The sequence below is a fragment of the Myotis lucifugus genome, unplaced genomic scaffold (genome assembly GCF_000147115.1).
Source record: "Myotis lucifugus unplaced genomic scaffold, Myoluc2.0 scaffold_107, whole genome shotgun sequence".
Taxonomy (NCBI): domain Eukaryota; kingdom Metazoa; phylum Chordata; class Mammalia; order Chiroptera; family Vespertilionidae; genus Myotis; species Myotis lucifugus.
This window is the reverse complement of record NW_005871155.1, coordinates 853,235-871,511: the sequence shown is the minus strand read 5'-3', so window position 1 is coordinate 871,511 and position 18,277 is coordinate 853,235. Positions and strand designations below refer to the sequence as shown.

Genomic DNA, 18,277 nt, shown 5'->3' with positions numbered 1-18,277 from the left:
TAGATAGATAGATAGATAGATAGATAATAGATAGAATGAAAAGATGAAAAGAAATTCTGACGCTGAACTGTCAGTTTACTTGGATGCTGAAAGTGCTGGCAATAATGAGAGTTGGGATGGCAAGCTCTTTATGGTATCTAAAACTGTTACCAACCCCTCCCTGGAACATTCCCTTCTGGCTATGAGGTTCTTGTATATTCCTGATTTTCTACCATCTGATTATTCTTTGCTACTTTGCTGATCCCTTATACCTCCTGTCCCTTAGATGAGGGCATTTCCCTAGCATTCTCTTCCCATGTTTCTCCCCTTCCCTTCTCTCTCTCTCCCTCTCTTCCCTCCTCCTCCTTCCTTCCCCCCTCCTCTCACTACTCCAGCAATCTCATCTCACCAGGAGGGTTAAACTCTTTGGATCTCTGCAGCCAGGTTTGATTAACCAGGTGGAAGTTCCTCTGAGTAGGTGGTTCTCAGCCTTGACTGATGATTAAATTGCCTTGGGGGCTTTAAGATTCTGATGCCCAGAACATATCCTGAACCAATTTAATCAGAATCGTTTGAAATGAGACATAGATATGGGATTTTTAAACTGAGTTTTTTACTTATACCCAAAACTATTTCTTTCCTAACTTCTCTACATCTATTAATGGAATCACTATCTTTCCAGACTGCTGGCTGAAAATTCTGAGAATTATCCTTGATATTTTCCTTTTTATTTGCCTGCTACGTCCAATCAATCCATAGAAACTTCTGTTACTTCAACAATGAATCTCAGGTATGTCCCTCATTCCTGATTGCACAGCTGTATTCCTCTTCAGGTTGTTCTTATTTCTAATTTATATAACAGGCATTTTGGGTGAGTAGGAACTGAGGCTTGAACAGAAAGGGTAAGAAGCATTGATGGTCATTTCCTCTTCACTCCCACTCCTCTTCAATATTCATGCTGGCTAGCCTGGACCTCAAACGTTGATAACAAGGGAAGCTGTGTGGCATTTTTATATTTATTTTCATATATTAATTTACAAGAGAGCTAAGGAGCTCTTTGGAAAAATGGGGCTGGGATTCTGATCCCCATGAAAATCTGAGGTTATAAAACTATGCAGTATCTACTAGTAGATGGCCCTAGGACAGCCGTGGGCAAACTATGGCCCGCGGGCCGGATCCAGCCCATTTGAAATGAATAAAACTAAAAAAAAAAAAAAGACCGTACCCTTTTATGTAATGATGTTTACTTTGAATACCCTTTTATGTAATGATGTTTACTTTGAATTTATATTAGTTCACACAAACACTCCATCCATGCTTTTGTTCCGGCCCTCCGGTCCAGTTTAAGAACGCATTGTGGCCCTTGAGTCAAAAAGTTTGCCCACCCCTGCTCTAGGAGGTCATATTTCAGGAAAGGGTAACTGGCTCTGGGAGAGAATTCACATAATGCACTAGTGCAGTGGTTCTCAACCTTCTGGCCCTTTAAATACAGTTCCTCATGTTGTGACCCAACCATAAAATTATTTTTGTTGCTACTTCATAACTGTAATGTTGCTACTGTTATGAATCATAATGTAAATATCTGATATGCAGGATGGTCTTAGGCGACCCCTGTAAAAGGGTTGTTTGACCGCCAAAGGGGTCGCGACCCACAGGTTGAGAACCGCTGCACTAGTGGGAGTAGAAGAGTATGGTCAATGCTAGATATGGCCAGGGCTGACCCTGGAACTCAGCTTAGCCCAGCCCTCTGGCAGTTTTTAAGAGATTCTGGGGATATGATGTCTGTACGTAGAAGTGTGTATGTGTAAATGGGTGCAGTAATTTAGAGGACTAGGTGCCCTGCCAGGTGTGGTCGTCACCTCAGTAAGCACAGTATAGAAGAAAAGAATCATCTCTCTCATCTCATACAAACTGTTATTGAGAAGTGACTTTGCAAATATCTTCCCCAAGGCTGACTTATGGCTGCATATCTGTGCAGCAGTTGCACTGGACATGCAATACCTTGCACACTATCAGAAATACTAGGGCATAAGCAGATTTCTGGTCTACCAATATCAAGGTGGTGATATCCTCCAGGCCAGCCGGGGCTGTGGCAGTGGCCAGCAGCACTGTTCTATTTCTACCATCATAGGGGCAATGGTAGTGTGGCATTGTTAGCAATGGGGGTGGAGTACTAACCCTAAAGCGGAGCCAGGTGATGTTGGGCCCAGAACACTAGGTGTTGTGGCTCTACGGTCTGTGTAGGAGAGCAGTTTTCAGGACTATGCACCACACAGGCATGTGTGAGCACTCATTGGATTATTAGAACTCCGTAAAGGTAGGTGCTCTGAGCACTTGGACCTGGTATGACATTGGGACTATGAAAAAACCATGGACAAAGAATAAAACAATGTGATTAAGCTATATGGAAAGAATGTTCAAGATAACTTTTATTTGTATATTGTTTTATTCTATTTTGCTTCCCATGTCTCATCATTCCAACCCATTTTAATCACTCTTGTCAAGATACCTTTTGAAAGCATAATTCTCTGGCCATGTCACTAATACTTCTCACTCCCACCTCCATGACATAGAAATAAACAACAGTGACAATCAAATCTCACATTGTCTAAACTATGTCTCCGCTTTTAGCCTGCCATCCACAAGCCTCCTTAAGAGGGCAGTTCCAGGGTGATTTCCTTTCAGTTTCTTCCAGTAAGAGCAAATTGCTGACCATTGTCCTGTGACCTGTTCTCCTTTGGCCTTGGGACTATGCTGTGTTGTCTACTTTCTCCCATTTTTGGAACCTCTAATCCAGCCAGGCCTTCAGGACCCAGACCCAATGCACACCTTTTCCACACTGGCCAGCAAGACATAACCACTTCCTCCTCCATGTTTCTGTGGCTCCTTGTTGTTGTTCTGACATTTTATCACTTCCCATTGTGTGTCTTATAATTTGAGTGCACAGCTAATCTCCCCTTATTAACTACAAAACCCCTACAGGCTGGGTTAGCCTTATATAACTTTGCTTTTCCCAGCAAGACCAGCCTTGTGTTAGGGGAAATATTTGTTCAAAAAGAGAATGAATAAGAGCCAGCAGTAGGAACATTTCTATTTTCCTGTTCCTCGCCATGGCCTCAGAGAGAGCTAGGTGAGGTATTCTGAGGTGAGAGAGAAGGGAGGAGTGAGTGAGCTACCACATTTATAGGTGACTAATGCTTTCCAAAGGAAATGAAAGATTTGCAGTTATTACTACTTTGCAAAGCTTTATTTTCCCACTTAGGGGCCAGCCTCCAATTTTGCAATCTGAAAAATAACAAAAAGCAAGTTCCACATGGAAGGCAGTCCCCACGGTCTCGGCAATTATTTTTAGGTCATTGTGATGTGATTTCTGCGGTGAAATGCTTCCCTGGCTCAGAATTATTGCCATTTTTCTGACTCGTGTTTGTTTCTCACGCTCTGTCTGGCCCGGGCCCATATTCCTGACCTCATTTCTGCTATACCGTTTCCCTATTTGACCATCCAAACAGGCACGCCTAACAGCTGACCCACAGCCACTTCCCCAAAACATCTCCATGGATATCCACAGTTTGTGGAGCTTGTTGATGGCCACCTGTGGCCATGAAGGTTCATGGGCCTCTGAGCATTGCGTAAGGGTGGAGAAAGCAGGCAGCAAAGAGTCTGAGCTCCCTTAACCAAGGAATGGACAGATATAGGGAAGCTTCAGTCAGTGGTGCAGCATAACATGGTCACATACAGGTGCATTTGATTTAGTCTAGAAATAAAGGGGCCTGGTGGCCCAAATGCTGATTTACTGCTTCATTAATAAAGAGGTCCAAACCCAAATCACTGGGTGTACCCAGTCACATTTCTGCTGGTGCTTTCTCCCACTTGCTCCATTGCATCACTTTCCCATCACAAGCACAGCGCTGGACACTACATCATGAACGCTTTTAGACAGCAGGGACCATGTTAAGCTTTTTTGCATACCCACCCCTGCAGCACTTAGAAGAATATGTTTTGCACATGCAGTGAGCTGAACAAATATCTGGCCATGTGCATAGAGTGGAAAGAGAACTGGATTTGGAAATAGGCCTGCATTTAAGTCCCAGCTTTGATTATCCCTGGCCCTATGCCCTTGGGCATGTCATTGAACCCGCTGAGGCTTCAGGTCTCCAACGCTAGGTGGTCTCTAAGTCTCCTTAACCCACCCACCTTCTCTAATTATGTTTGAAATTGATTGATATTGTCATCAACCGGCTACTACCAAGTCTCACAAACGCCACCAACTGGTCTCCTTGTGCTTTTCTCCTTAATTTTCACACTCCAGCCAAAATCAACTTTTTAATCATCTTTCTCACCTAAGCCACATCATTTTATTCCTCTGCTTAAAACATTTTCCACAGAAAATCCCTCTAGTTTAAAAGTCCAAACTCATTGATGTGAATTCATGGTTTAGCTTTACCCTGTCCTGCAATTCAGCCATATCCTCAGCTCCTCCAGCCCTTCACAGATGCTGATCCCTCTGCCTAAAGGTCTTTCCTATCCCTCTTTTGACTTATTCCTACTCATTCTTTGGGCCTCAGCTTACACATTCTTTTCTTAAGAAGACAGTCCTCAGCATCCCACAATGCCCTGTGCTTACCCCTATTACAGTCTCACCATCCTGTCTTCCCACTGTGTGTGTACTTTCTTCTCTCCCAGAAAGCCCCAGGAGGCAGCATGGTATCTTGTACATTCTTGTGTCCTTGTTAACTCAGCACAGTGAATAACTGAATGGACCTATGACATACTCACACCTGACCACCCCCCCCCCCAACTTCTCCCCAACCGCCCAGTTCCCTGCATTGTCGGAACACATGCCCAGGCACCAACAAGCCAAGCCCTCTTGACTACTGTTTCTCATCTTTTACGACCACTGCAATTTCCCCCCAAATGCTAGTGGCCGTGGTGCTCTTGCGCGTTCTTGGTTTCTGGGGTCAGATTTGAGGATCAATGATCAGCTTCCAAGTTCTTAGGTAGAAAAAGTTAATAGATCAAAAGTACTATCTTATATATGAACTCCAGAAGTTATACTTGGCAAGAAAGAGTAAATAAGATTAAAGTCCACCAAACCAAACCAAAGAAAACAGAGTATAGAAATGCATGTATATAATCAACCAGCTACTGCCCTTCTTCTTCCCAAAACATACAACAGACATATCATTATGGATACATACTCTTACCCCATCCCGGGTTCCAAGTATTCTGTCTTTAGGGGTTTATTCCTTTGAGTTAAGGCAGATTTGGCAAATATATGGCATATATCTTGTTACTCTCCATTCTCATGCTATTGGCCTATAACAATAAGTGCTAACACAATTTTCTTTTGGTAGGGCCTGAGAATCTTTCCCAGCACAGGGCTCCCAACATCAACTACCAGTAGGTCCCCAACTTAAGCATTATTCTCTAAAATGACCATTGTTAAAATGCAAAGGCCCCAGGCTGGAGAACAGTGTAGATCACTGGAATCTTGGGGTAATTGACTGAGCAAGTACTTTCTTTAAGACAGGGGAAGCAAGGAAGACTTTGGGCACTCAGGGAAAGAGAGTGCGAGGGTGGGAGGAGCAGCTTCACAAAAGGAAAAGAAAGGCAAGGAAGGAACCATCATCTGAGTAGTTCTGGCACGAAGGTTACTTGCTCTAAGACAAAGGCTCATGAAGCCCATGGAGCCGGCCTTAGGGGCCCAAGCCCCTGTGGAACGTGTTCTCTTTCTGGCTTCTGACAGAGCACTGTATTCCATTAAACTTTCCCCTACACAGGGATTGGGGGATTACCCAGCTTGTCAGATATGAACAGTTTATGTGAGTCTAGACTAGAGAAGGAACGTCATGATTAGCTTCTGATATGCAGGCAGTATGCTTGGCATGCCTCTTTCAGGAAAAGCATGGAGTGGATGAGAAGGCTCTAAAATGGAAAGGGGTTTCCACTCACTGGGTGGAAGACCAAGCACTTCCCCTTGATAACAGATCACTGGGCAGTATTTCTGAGAATTAGTGTTGCCAGGTGGTTGCATGATAAAATCTAGGCCAGCTGCTTAAATGAGCTTGCATGACTCCACAAGGCTGTTCTGCAAGCCCCTGGGCAATTGCCCAAATGCCCTCTAGGAGCTCTAGTGCCAGATGTGGATGCAAATAAACCCATAATGATGCAGGCAACAGGAATGGAACACACCTAGCATGCTCAACTGTCATGTGCCTTTTTAGAAGGAATATATTTAGATGCCTTGGATCATTCAGCTATTCAAACATTTAATTGCAAGTGGAACCAAAGATCAACATTTTCTTGGGGAAAGTAACATGTGTAGTAGCTTTGCAATGATTAATTCTTCATGAGAAGGAGAGAGGAACTCGTGACTTGTTGCATGTGTGTATGTGTGAGTGTTGTGCCAGCTGTGTATTCTTTTGCTGTGATGTGTCCATGAGTATCAAAAACAATCAAAATTCTTTTTACTTAAAAACTTAAAGATGGCTAAATCCCCATTAACTCAATATAAAGGCAGTCTTACAGAACAGTATGCTTCTAGAATATTCCTCAGAGGTTTGAATGACAAGCTGAAGTTGGTTTTCTCTCTGCAATTCTTACCTGCTAATGTAAGCAAGACTCGCAGCAGCCAACAAGGTGAGTCCATTCTTCCTCATTGGATAGCAGTGTGGCCTGAGGATGACTTCAACCAGGGAAAAGGGGAGTATGAACGTGTGCTGCGGGAGGAAATAAGGCAGTCATGTCAGTGCCTCAGCTTCCTAGTGTTTCTAATTCTCTCTTCCCCATCCCATCTACTTTTTCCACAACTACCAGGGAAACTTTCCAAAAGTGAGATCGTATTCCTTAGATGCCCAAGGACCTCCAGTGGCTCTCTCTTGCTTATCATATGCATCCAAACTCCTTTGTCTGGCTACCAAGGTTCTTTTTAATGTGCCATTGTGCTTCCCTCTCCTAATACACACACGTGGATGCATGCACACACACATGCGTGCACACACATGCACACACATGTGTGCACACACACACTCACTCCTCCACTGAAACAAGGCTGTTTCCTTCATTATTCTTTGTACCCAGCATGCTTGCTCCCACCTTCACACTTCCCGTTCATTCCTCAACTGTGTGAAACGTGTCTTCTCTCCCTGTACTGTATTCACATTCATCTATGTTCTCACAGCCAGTGCAATTTTCCATGATGCTGTCTCTGAATTTTCCTTTTGCTAATTGCTCTCACCCAATCTAACTGCACTTATATCCTGTGCCATGCAGTCTAGCACTTGTGATGTGTATTTGTAAGATCTTGGGGGCCAGTGAACACGTCTTAGCCCATCTCTGCATTCCCATTGCACTTGGCGCCATGTAACCTTCCTGTTGATGGGGCAGGTGTTGGGGGGGGGGGGCGGTGAGACTCCCTCCAAAACCCGCTATGCCCTCCCCACTCCTTCCCTGCTTAACCCTCTCCTTCATAACCATCTGTCTTCTCTCACATCTTTCAAACCCTTAACATATTTTTTAAAATAATGCAATCAAGGAAATAAGCCTTTAGTAATAGTGGTGTTTTCAGGTGGAAAGACTACAGAGGTCTGCTCCCATCTTGGTTGTGAGAACTGATCTGGGAACTAAATTTGCCCTTCTGCCATACTCTGTGCTTATTGGGAATATCTAATAGTGTCAGCATTTCACAGTTTTTACATTTCTGTCATTCCTCTTTCATCCCTCTTGCATCCATAGCCTTTTCCTGCAAATTCCATCCCATTCCCATTCCTGAGTCCTGAGACAGCTATGTCAGCACCTTGGTTACAGTCGTCCCTGGGGCTTAGGAAGGCCACAGCGCCCGCATGACCATGCTCCATGCCCAGCTATGCTCTGGAAGGCCTTTGCTGTCCGTCCCATTATGCTTGTGCTTAGAGGCAGCCCCAGGAGGCAGTAGCTCCCTCTTGCCTTATCTGACCTAACTAAGGTACAGTCAGATCAAGACCTTTAGATGACACAATTTGAGCTGGCGATAGCAACAAAGTCTAACCTATTCCAGTGCTCTCTCCTCTATGAGACAAGCCATTATATAGACTTAGACAGTGTTAAAAAATAATAATAAATTTTAAAAAGACATTTAGATGACAGGAAACAAGACAAGTGTTGGGGTGAGAAGGAACAAGTCTTAAGCATAGGGTGTTACTGGGCAGAGAGGGCCTCCTGGGGGCCCCCAGTCAAGGCTGCTGTTGGGTGGCACAGAGCAGTTAGGCCTCTTTAAGGCCCTGAGAGCCCACATTTTAGTAGCAAAGCCTAGAGAAACAGCCTTTGGTACGAACCATAGCTTTCATATAATCTGTCCAAAGCTGGTCCTGAACCTCCTGACTGGTTGGATATGCAAATGGAAAGACTGCCAGGTGCACTGTCACACCTTGCCTCCTGTTTCAGTCTGATTTTAGGCTACAGCTTCTGTGTCTCTCCCTCCAGTAAAGGAACATGATCTTTAAAGGCACGACTTTTGAATCTGGCCCCGGACTAGTTTCTGAACTTCCTCTTCCTCAGTTGTGAAATGGGGTAATTACTAATGCACACGTGTTAGGGGTGCTGCTCTGAGGACTGAGATACGTGCACATAAAGGGCTGGCCCCTTGGCCCAGGAGACTTGTAGTGAGCATTAGCTGTGATTCCCTTACTGTGATATCGTTCTTCTCTCATTGCTGACCCAATGTGGAGAGGGAGAGGCAAAGTTCTGGGATGCCCACAGCACCCGGTGCCCGGATGCACCCTGACCCATAGGAGGAGGCTGTGGTAGCAGAGCCATCCCCACAGTCACCCCATGACTCCCTCCTCAGCCCCCAGCTGGCGCCTGTGCTCCCAGCCTCAGAGCCCTGGCAATGCTGTGACGGACATGATGTTTTTTTTTCCCCCAGAGGCCACCTCAGGAGGTGAGAGATGGGGCTGTCCTTCCAGCAAAGCCCCTGCCTCTCCACCTGCCTTCATTCTGCCACAGCCAGGAAAGATCCAACTCCTGCTAGCAACCATTAACAGTCCCATTATACCAGCCTTTGCTCTGACAGATTTTATTAGCACTGTCCACTGGCAGCAGCTTCTGCTCTCTACATTAATGATTATTTGGAACAGAATTCCTGTGAAACAATGCACTGTGTCTGCATTAGGAGAAAATGAGTTCACAGTGATTAATGCTTTCACAACAGATAACTCAGGGATGCATGACTGGTCGCCTCTTCAAGGGGCCTGCCCTTTGCAAGTGACATTCAATTGAATTTCCAAGTGAATTCTCCCTGATGACTCTGGGAAGCTTACCTCAGTGATGTCATTAGTGATGGGCCATATACTGGGGCTTAATACCTACTAAAAGGGCCTTAAAAGAACCACAGTTTTGGGCTGGGCTGGGGGTAGAAATGAGGGAGTAGAAATGAGGGGAGGAGAAAGACCACATTCTGTGAGCTTTCTAAATATTTAGCTACTGTGAAGAGCCAAGCATGACGCACTAAACCTTGTGGTATTTCAAATGTACTGGTATGTCACCTCATGTTGATATAAATTACATAACCTTTGTCAGGCAGCATATTTTTTTTAAAGAGGAAGAAACAATTCAGTAAGAGAAAAATCAAATATGCTTTCTACTTCCAAAAGAATCTAATAATTAGGCTGGGATTGACACAAATTAGAATGCTGCCAAAAATTGCTGAAAACAGTGACTCATTCTGTATTTCAATTAACAGTTTCTCAGTTTCCCTTCTAAACAGTGAAGCTGACAAAAATTAATTATCTCAGAGGGGGTAAAATATTTCTTTCCAAAGTAAACAAAACACCATGGGCTGAAACAATAGTATGTGTAAACAGAGAGGATGGAGGAAGCTATCTTTCCTTGTCAAGTAAGACATCATTTTGGTAGATTTTTCTTTAAATATCTCATTTTAAAAGCATCGGTTCAAAGGACAGTGTTGTTCTTTTCCCATCCTTTTTTACTAAAGTATGTCTTTTCTCCCTTCCTTGGTGTAATGCCTGCTTCCATTTGGATATATTAGAGACAGAACTATAAGCATGAAATATTGATTTAAGCATTAGTATAATAATTGCCATTTAGAGTCCCTAGTTGCAAAATAGCTTTGTAGATAAGTACTAAAATTTACCAGCCCATAGAAAATTCTTACAAGGTTACAGGAGTGGCAACATGGAAAATAATGAGCACTTACTTTGACTCAACTCATACCAGTAGGTAAGTAGCTGCTATAAACAGCTTTCCGGTATATGAAGCTAAACTTACAATAGGATGCATTTGCCTGGCTCTTGTGCCAGAGGCCAGGCTTAATCACTGAGATAACCCATGGAGCCCACAGCTCATCATTGTCATGCAGGCTCCAGTACTGAATCAATAGGCTAGGATGGTCACACTCTTATCTCTAAGATTTTTGGGGGAACAAAAACACTTAATTTTCTCCAGTGGCAAAAATTCAGGGAGCCTCCACACTTTAAAAATCAGGTAACATTTAAAATATGATCTCTGACTCTTTCCTCGATTTCATTTTCTTATTGAACTAGCTGTTGGGTTGAGTTGACTAAGATAAACAAAACAGCTTGTACCTTCTGGGACTGGTCATTGGGAGACTTTCTCATTCATTGCTGTTTCTAATGAACTTACATGTTGCCCACTTCATGTTTGCATCTGTCTTCTTCCTTCCCCCTATTCAGGCAACACGTGGGATCTGAGAATTAATTTTTTCCATTGCCTCTTCCCAAATTGATGTCCTTTCCCCAAGTCTCTAGGATAATGTCTTCAGTTTATGGTGCTCATGGGTAGAAAGTTTTAAATCAAGTTTTATTGTACCAACAAGATCTCATTTCTGGGTATGTTAAGGAGGGTATTTTTGCTTAGTGTATATTAAATATGTCACTTTTTAATTTATTTTAAAAATGAAAGCCTTCACAATCTCCTCAGGGCCAAACACATGGTCAAAACATCAATTAAAACTTAAACGTAAATACAACAGACATGAAAACGAAGGCAAAACCAACCTTAATAGAATGTTATTTTACCAGGCTTGTCATTATACTGTGGATCATGTTCCTTAAGACTGAAAACTACATGCAGTAATAGTTGTTTTGTAAATCCTTGTAACACAATCTCTGCTTTTCATAATACTGTCCTTTTGCCAGCTAAAAACTTTTACCTCACTCCTTAGCACTTTCTCTTACTGTAGTTTCTGCCTCCAACCATCTACTAGTATATTATCCATAGTTCCTGTGTTATTAAAGGTGCAATTTTGCTTTCAATCTGAAATATGGCAACCCTGAATGTAAATATAAGCTAAATTGCTTATATCTCTAGGGTGGGATTTCTCTCTCTCTTCTCCTCTCTCTCTCTCTCTCTCTCTCTCTCTCTCTCTCTCTCTCTCTCTCCTACACTACCTGCAGGGGTCTTTTTTTTTTATCTTAAATGCTAGAGTTTAGAAGATAATTGGATTTGTAAAAATTCCCTTTTCCACTTTCTAGGAACTCAAGTGCATAGGCTGGGTACTGCTATAATTAAAGAGTCAGTGTTCAAATGCCTGGGAGGAGGGATTGGGAAGATAAACCAACTACAGAAAAGCCACAGGCTTCTCTTTGATCTCCATAGTCTATGTACGTAGCTGACACAGCCCAGCCTGCTAAATATTCAAAAACAGAAGTTAAAAACCAATAGTTTTATTTACTGCAGAGGAGTAGTAATGATTGCAGTTTACTCTGAAATGCACCAAAACAAGATAAGTTGATGGATGGATGCATATATATGTGCTAGAGCAAATACTGTGAACTAGTAATAGTAGAACCTAAGTGGTGAGTAATATACGTGTTCCCTGTAAAATTCTTTAAACTCTGCTTCATGTTTGACATTTTTATAATAAAATATTGGAAGAAATGCAAATAGTCTTTACTGACCTAGAAAGAGAAATAAGTGCTCCATTGGGCCAAGGAAGAAAAGCATGCCATTATTTATGAACTTGTGTGTGGATTGAACAGGTGGTTAAATGATAACTTTGTGAATTTTCTAAGAAGGGTTTCTAAGTGATGTTTTACTTCCTATACTGTTGTCCTTGGAGTTAATATGTAGTTTGGCCAACATCTCAAACAGCATTCTTCTATTATGAAGCTAGTTGGCTTTGATGGCACCCAGCCTGGTGAAGAAGTGGCCATTTAGATTCTATTCAAGTAAGTATAAGACAAAAGAAAGATCTGGGATCTTAGGACCGACCCTACAATCATGAGTATATCTGCTTCTTCCTGCTCTCCTCCTCTCTCCCCCTCCCTCTGCAAAGCATCAAAACCCCTCTCTCGCCCTCGCTGGTTTGGCTCAGTGGATAGAGCATCGGCCTGAGGACTGAGGGTCCTGGGTTTGATTCCACTCACGGGCACATGCCTGGGTTGCGAGCCCGATCCCCAGTAGCGGGTGTGCAGGAGGCAGCTGATCAATCATTCTCTCTCATCATTGATGTTTCTATCTATCCCTTTCCCTTTCTCTTTGAAATCAATAAAAAAATATATATTTTTTTAAAAATAACTCTCTCTCTAACTTAACTCCTTAGCAATAACAACAGCCTTAGACACCTTTTATAATCACTAACTCATTCCTTTACTTCTTATAACCAAATGTGGTTCACTTTTTCCTTCAAATTCTTCTCATAACTGTCTATTCTTTAAGCTTCCCCAGAACCACCTCCCTAGTTTTCCCCTATTTTGGTACAGACTCAACACTGCAATTTGACCAACCTCCTAAAGCAAGTTTCATGTTGCTACTCCCTGCTCCAAAACCTTCTGTGGCTCCCTGTTGCCTCTGCCCCCTGCCTATACTCCTTCTCTAATCTCATCTCTCTCTAAGTTTCCACAGTATCTTCACAGACTCCCTCCTTTTAACTCAAACCAGTCTCCTCTTTAATCTTGGTGTTTTCTCCTATTTCCTTCCCTAGAATTCCTTTTTTTCACCCATCAATTCTGTAATTCTTCTCTCCCATCCACCCCAGCTTTGAGACACCTTACAATCAAAAGCACATACACTAACATGATAAAAAATTAAAAAAAAAATCAAGACCCAGGAGAGCACTGAAACACAAATACACCAACCAGAGACCTGCTTGAGATTCAAATTCAACAAAACCTTTCCTGACAGCCAAAGTAAAAGAGAGAGACGGGATGTACACAGTTCTTTTTTTGTAAGGGAAACTAATTTTTTCTACCCCTAATTAAGCCACAAATAAATTTCTACCATTGTATTTCATTTAGGGACATTAATTCATGGTAGGCAGTGCTCTCAACTGTGCCCCATAGCAAGCACAGAGGTCTTGGTTCCACAAACTGTAAAATTTCAAGACAAAATAATTAAACACAATCTATTGAATGGGAGATATTGTATAATTATGTAGCCTTGTAATGATCAGAGCAGTAGATGGACTTGAGAAATACTATTTTCTTCACAAGCATTTTTAGTGTTTGTCCCATTTGTGAGTCAGACAACAGCCATTATTTTATTCGGTGTTTAGAGCTGGGAGTGTAGGTATTACACACTGTTGATGATGCTGTTGAATGCTTGGAGGAAGCCGGAGAGTCTGTGGTAATGTTCACAACCTTTTACTGCAGATAAAGACTCTCATCAAAGAAACCATCCTGCCTCTTGAAGCTGAGTGCCCAGCCCTTTCGGCTACCTCTGAGGCCCATGTTGCATCCACGTTATACCCACATCACATCCTGTCTTCCTTCGTATGAGATGCTCACTCTCCTGTTCTTCCCACAGCTCCTTTGGTCTACATTAGACTCTTCAGTGCTTAATTATATTCAGTTTTATTTTTCACCCTATGAAGTTCATGTAATTTTTCTTCTATTCTGAATTAAATTATAAACAATTTGAGGTCAAAGTTCTCCTTTACTTTTTCAGGACATCCTCCCAACTCAGATTTATAAATGCTCTTTGACTGATTTTCTTCATTTGAACCTTTATATTGTAAAGTAGAATTAAGCCTTTAATATGGTTTACGGAACCCCTAGTGAACTAGTAAACTGTCTGGTCTAACTTGCATGCCCACACCCCACCTACAGCCTTCACCCCACCCTTACCTCCTGATTAATCTGCACTCCATCCATAGTACCCTCTCTCACCACTGATACATAGACACTTATCCCTCCCCTCACTACCTTCTTCTCACCTTACAGGGATAAGCACATATCACTGACTCTGGGACAGAATCTGAAACATCCAGCAGGTGCCCTTCCCTGGCATGGCCGGACCTCCCTGTGCTCATCCCCCTCACAGCATTACATAACTGCATTCACCTCATATTGGACAAACTTTAAATGGAAACAATTCAAAGAAGCTTAGGGCTATCACCATTTCATCTCCAGTGCCTAGCATGGTGCTTAACCTACTCTGGCCACTTAATATCTGTAGCATTAGTGAATGAATCAATGAAACAATAGAATGGGCACAAGAGGAAGAATAGAGAGCTCTTCTGCATAGCTGGGGAAGACAACCCAGTATCCTGGTATGAGGAGACAACAGCTGCAGTCCAGATTCCAATGGCACGGGCAGCCATGCATCAGCTGTATCCAGAGTAGCAGGGTCACAGCGTCAGTTCCACTTCAGGCTGGTCATATTTACCCTTTGTCATGGCTATAGTTTTCTTCTCCTAACATTCTGAAAAAGGGGTGTTGTGGGTCACAGAAAAACTTGCAAGAAAATGTGACTCCTGGGAACTCCCCCTTGGGTGCCTATGTCATGGCAACTAAATTGCAGACTCAATAAAGGGGTTTCACCATTCAGGAGCCAACAACTCTGCAGAAGCTGGAAGATATGTAGCCAGTAAAGGCTGTTCTTTGTTAATCTTGGGACCCACTGGCCTCTGACCCTTCCTTCTGAACTTGGCCAGGTGGAAAACCCCCAGGTTTTACTCGATATCTTCTTATATCCCTCCCCTGTATTAATCTGTCATTAGCCCTTCCTCTGTGCTTCTGTGCCTGGCTGCACATAGCACACAGGGAGACTTGTTTTTAAGACACAGACAGATGGGCAGCTCTTTAGAAAACTGCTCCAAGTTGGAGGACGAAGACTGTTCTTTTCAAGAAAGAGAAAGTTTGGGAAGCTTGGGAATCTGTTCTTGCTTTAGAGCTACCATCTCTCAGGGCACCATCCCTTCCTCTCAGATATCTTACTACATGTGAATAAAGGACTCAGAATGTGTAGACAGCTGGTTTCCCCGGGAGATAACAGTATTTTAGGAAAGCATCCTGTAAGCATAAGCTCTGGGGAAAAGTTCCAAACTCCCCACATGACGATCCCATGATGGACCAGTTTCCACCCTTTCTCCTTCCTGCCTCCAGTTTTCCCTTGCTGACCCACCAGGGAGTTCCTAAAGGGACTCACCCACTGCTGTGCTGAAATGACAGGTACTCACTGGTGAGTTTCCCAAATGCAAATAATTGGTTGATTCAGAGTTAGTCTGTATGTCAGGCTATATGAGGGACACATGAGCTCACCATGTGGGTCTTAACACTAGAGGAGGAAATGGCTGAGAGAGGGACCTAGATGTAAAGGAAAAAGAGAAGTTTGCTTGCGAAATGTCCCCCTTCAATATCCATCACATATTTCATGAGAAGCGGTTATGTTTCGGCACTCCAGGCAATTAAAAGGTATATAAGATATGTTCCTGGAACTCAAAAAAAATATTGAATTTGAACTTAGGTATAGCCTTACAGAAGTAGAACTAGTTAGTTTTAAAGCATTATAATGGAAGCTCTGGAAGTGACAGACAACAACAAGTGGCACTGGGTTAAGCACTTGGGAGTCCACAATGAAAGAGAACAAGGTCTTGTTTAATGCAAAGACCAACTTCTCTTTCACTCACTAGGTAAAATCTCTCTGACCGGAAAGACTCAGGGGTTTCTCTCCAACAGCTTTTGTGTCATCTCAGACTGTGTCTTATCACCCCAGAGTGTCACTAAGCTGTGTTCTGTTCTCTCAAAATAAAAGTCCATTGTAATTCCCCTTTATTAAAAAAGATCACTATATATTACAGATTAATTTTTCAATTATGAACCCTTTTTTTTCCTTGCTGGAATAAATGAAACCAAAGGCTGTCTGTAGGCTACAAAACTGAAGATGCCAAGTGGGATAGTAGATATGAGTTTGGTGTTCAGAAGATAAATTTAGCTGAAGATAGAGATTTGGGAGCCAACAGAGTATAGATATGACTTTTTTTTTCCATGGCAGTAGATGAGAGGACCCTAAGAGATTGTATGAGTTAAGAATAAAGGATCTCAGAGTAAACACTATGGAACAGCAATAGTTAAGCCAGTTTCTCAACCTCCACACTACTGATGTTGTAGAATAGATAATTCTTTGTTGTGGGAGCTACCTGTGCATTGTAGGATGTTTACAGCATCCTTGGCTTCTACTTACTAGATGCCAGAAACATCCACTCACCCTCAGTTGTGACAATCAAAACTGTCTCCAGATTATTTCCAAGTGTCTCCTGGAGAGCAAAATCAATCCCAGTTGAGAATCTCTCATTTAAGTGATGGGCAAAAGAATATGTTGCAAATATAATTGACAAGGAGTGGTCATAAAATCTGGCGGTAAGTTAAATAAGGAAAGAGAATATTTTGAGAAAAATGTAATCAAATATCAAGGAAAGGTATCCTATATAATAAAAGCCTAATATGCAAATTGTCCAACCGGGAGTTTGACAGCTTGCTATAATGCGCGCTGACCACCAGGGGGTGGCGCAGAACATGGTGGTCATTGAGGATGCAGCACTGGCAGCAGACAGCAGTGGAAGCACTGCCAGCCCCGATGGGCTCCAGCAAGAGTGGAACCTCAGAGGGATGGTGGAGCAGGTGAGTGGACGGCACCAGGCCACAGCCAGTGTGAGCCAGGGCCTGATTGCCCCGCTGATCGCCCTGCAGATGGCAACCAGCGGTGACGGGGGGATGGGGGGGCTCCAGGCATTAAGGGAGCCGGGCTGGAGGTCCTGGCCCTGATTGATTACCCCGCAGGCAGGATAGAGGAGCAGGTGAGGGGGCAACGCCAGGCCAAGGCGGGGTGCCAGGCGGGGCTGCAGAGTTGCAAGGCTGGGGGTGTGAGCTGGGGCCCGATTCCCACAGGCCACCCCGAGGGCCCCCACCCGTGTACAAATTTGTATTAAGACATAAGTACCAACCCCCCAGCTCTGTTTTAGAGGTAAGCACACTGTAGTGAGCACACAGGAGTTTTCTTTTTGTGTCCCACATTGCTCGTTCTTCCTTCTAGGCCCTAGAATCTAGGGTGACACTCATATTCTTCATCCAGTCCTCTGCATCTTTGGATTTCAAAGCCCTGTTCCTAATATTCTTGGACTTGGACCATGGAACCCCTTGAAGCTAGGAGGTTAACATGGATATGTCTCCATGGCTACCATTGCCACCTGTTCCATAAAACCTAAGGGTGGGTAAAAATCTGGACAAGTTTGTAAGTGTGAAAGTGAGGAACCTACATGCAGGACAAGTCGATGACAAGTTGGCTTGCTCAGAGCCCTCTACACTTCAGGGAATGCAAGCCTATGGCATTAAGACAATCTTCGCATTGCCAAGAAATTTGGCTCACTTCCTTATCGTGGTCTTCTTAAGAAAAACAAAACAAAATTTCTTGAAAGGTCAAAAAATTCCTTCCCACCACAATATAGTAAATGTGGCTTTTATGAGTTCCTAGATGTGTTTTCAGAGAGACACCAAAAACACACATGCTTTATTCCCAACCAATTTGTGCTAGGCGGGCTCTCCAGAATACCTCTTTGAAATGATGCACTTTTTAGTTTCCAAACTCAGTGGTGGGGGAAGGGAGGGAGGGGAGGAGCACAAAGGTTTTGTTTTGTTTTCAGTTTCATATCTGAATTTTCAGTGGTAAAATCTGTTCCTATTAAGGGAAATGAAATCCCCCCTGTCTTTATGAGTTTTTTATTCTGCCCTCATAATAAGAAGACTCTTGCTTACCATTTTACTGTTAAAATGTTAGTTTCTATGGCAGCCACCAAAGAATACTGATGGAGTTCCACATTCCTGGATTCACTTTTCACATACATACACTAATGAACCCCATAGAAGCCTCTTTGTCCATCAGTAGGAATCCTGGGTTGGATATTATCAAGTATCTCTCTCAGGGCCAATGCTAGCCCAGCAATGAAGAGAATGGGGGTAATTGGCCTTTCACACATTTCACAGAGATAGAAAGAGACTGTTTTTAACGGACTCCCCTTTTTCCTTGACTACCTTTCTTTCATCTGGTGCCTCTGAGGTGATGTCTT

The 18,277-nt window shown here is 43.1% G+C and overlaps 1 protein-coding gene and 1 non-coding gene across 3 annotated transcripts in view; one reads left to right on the top strand and one right to left on the bottom strand.

Annotated features, from left to right (window-relative positions):
* Window positions 1-18,277, bottom strand: part of ADTRP (androgen dependent TFPI regulating protein) — an 85,671-nt gene that overhangs the window by 13,462 nt on the left and 53,932 nt on the right. For both annotated transcript variants that reach the window (XM_014459336.2, XM_023757407.1), the window contains exon 4: window positions 6,583-6,698. In XM_014459336.2, coding sequence (XP_014314822.1) covers window positions 6,583-6,698 — 116 coding nt within the window. The remainder of the gene's footprint in view (window positions 1-6,582; window positions 6,699-18,277) is intronic.
* LOC111826875 lies at window positions 7,940-8,059 on the top strand. Its single transcript, XR_002830312.1, has one exon. It is a non-coding gene; the product is annotated as a small nucleolar RNA SNORA28 (small nucleolar RNA).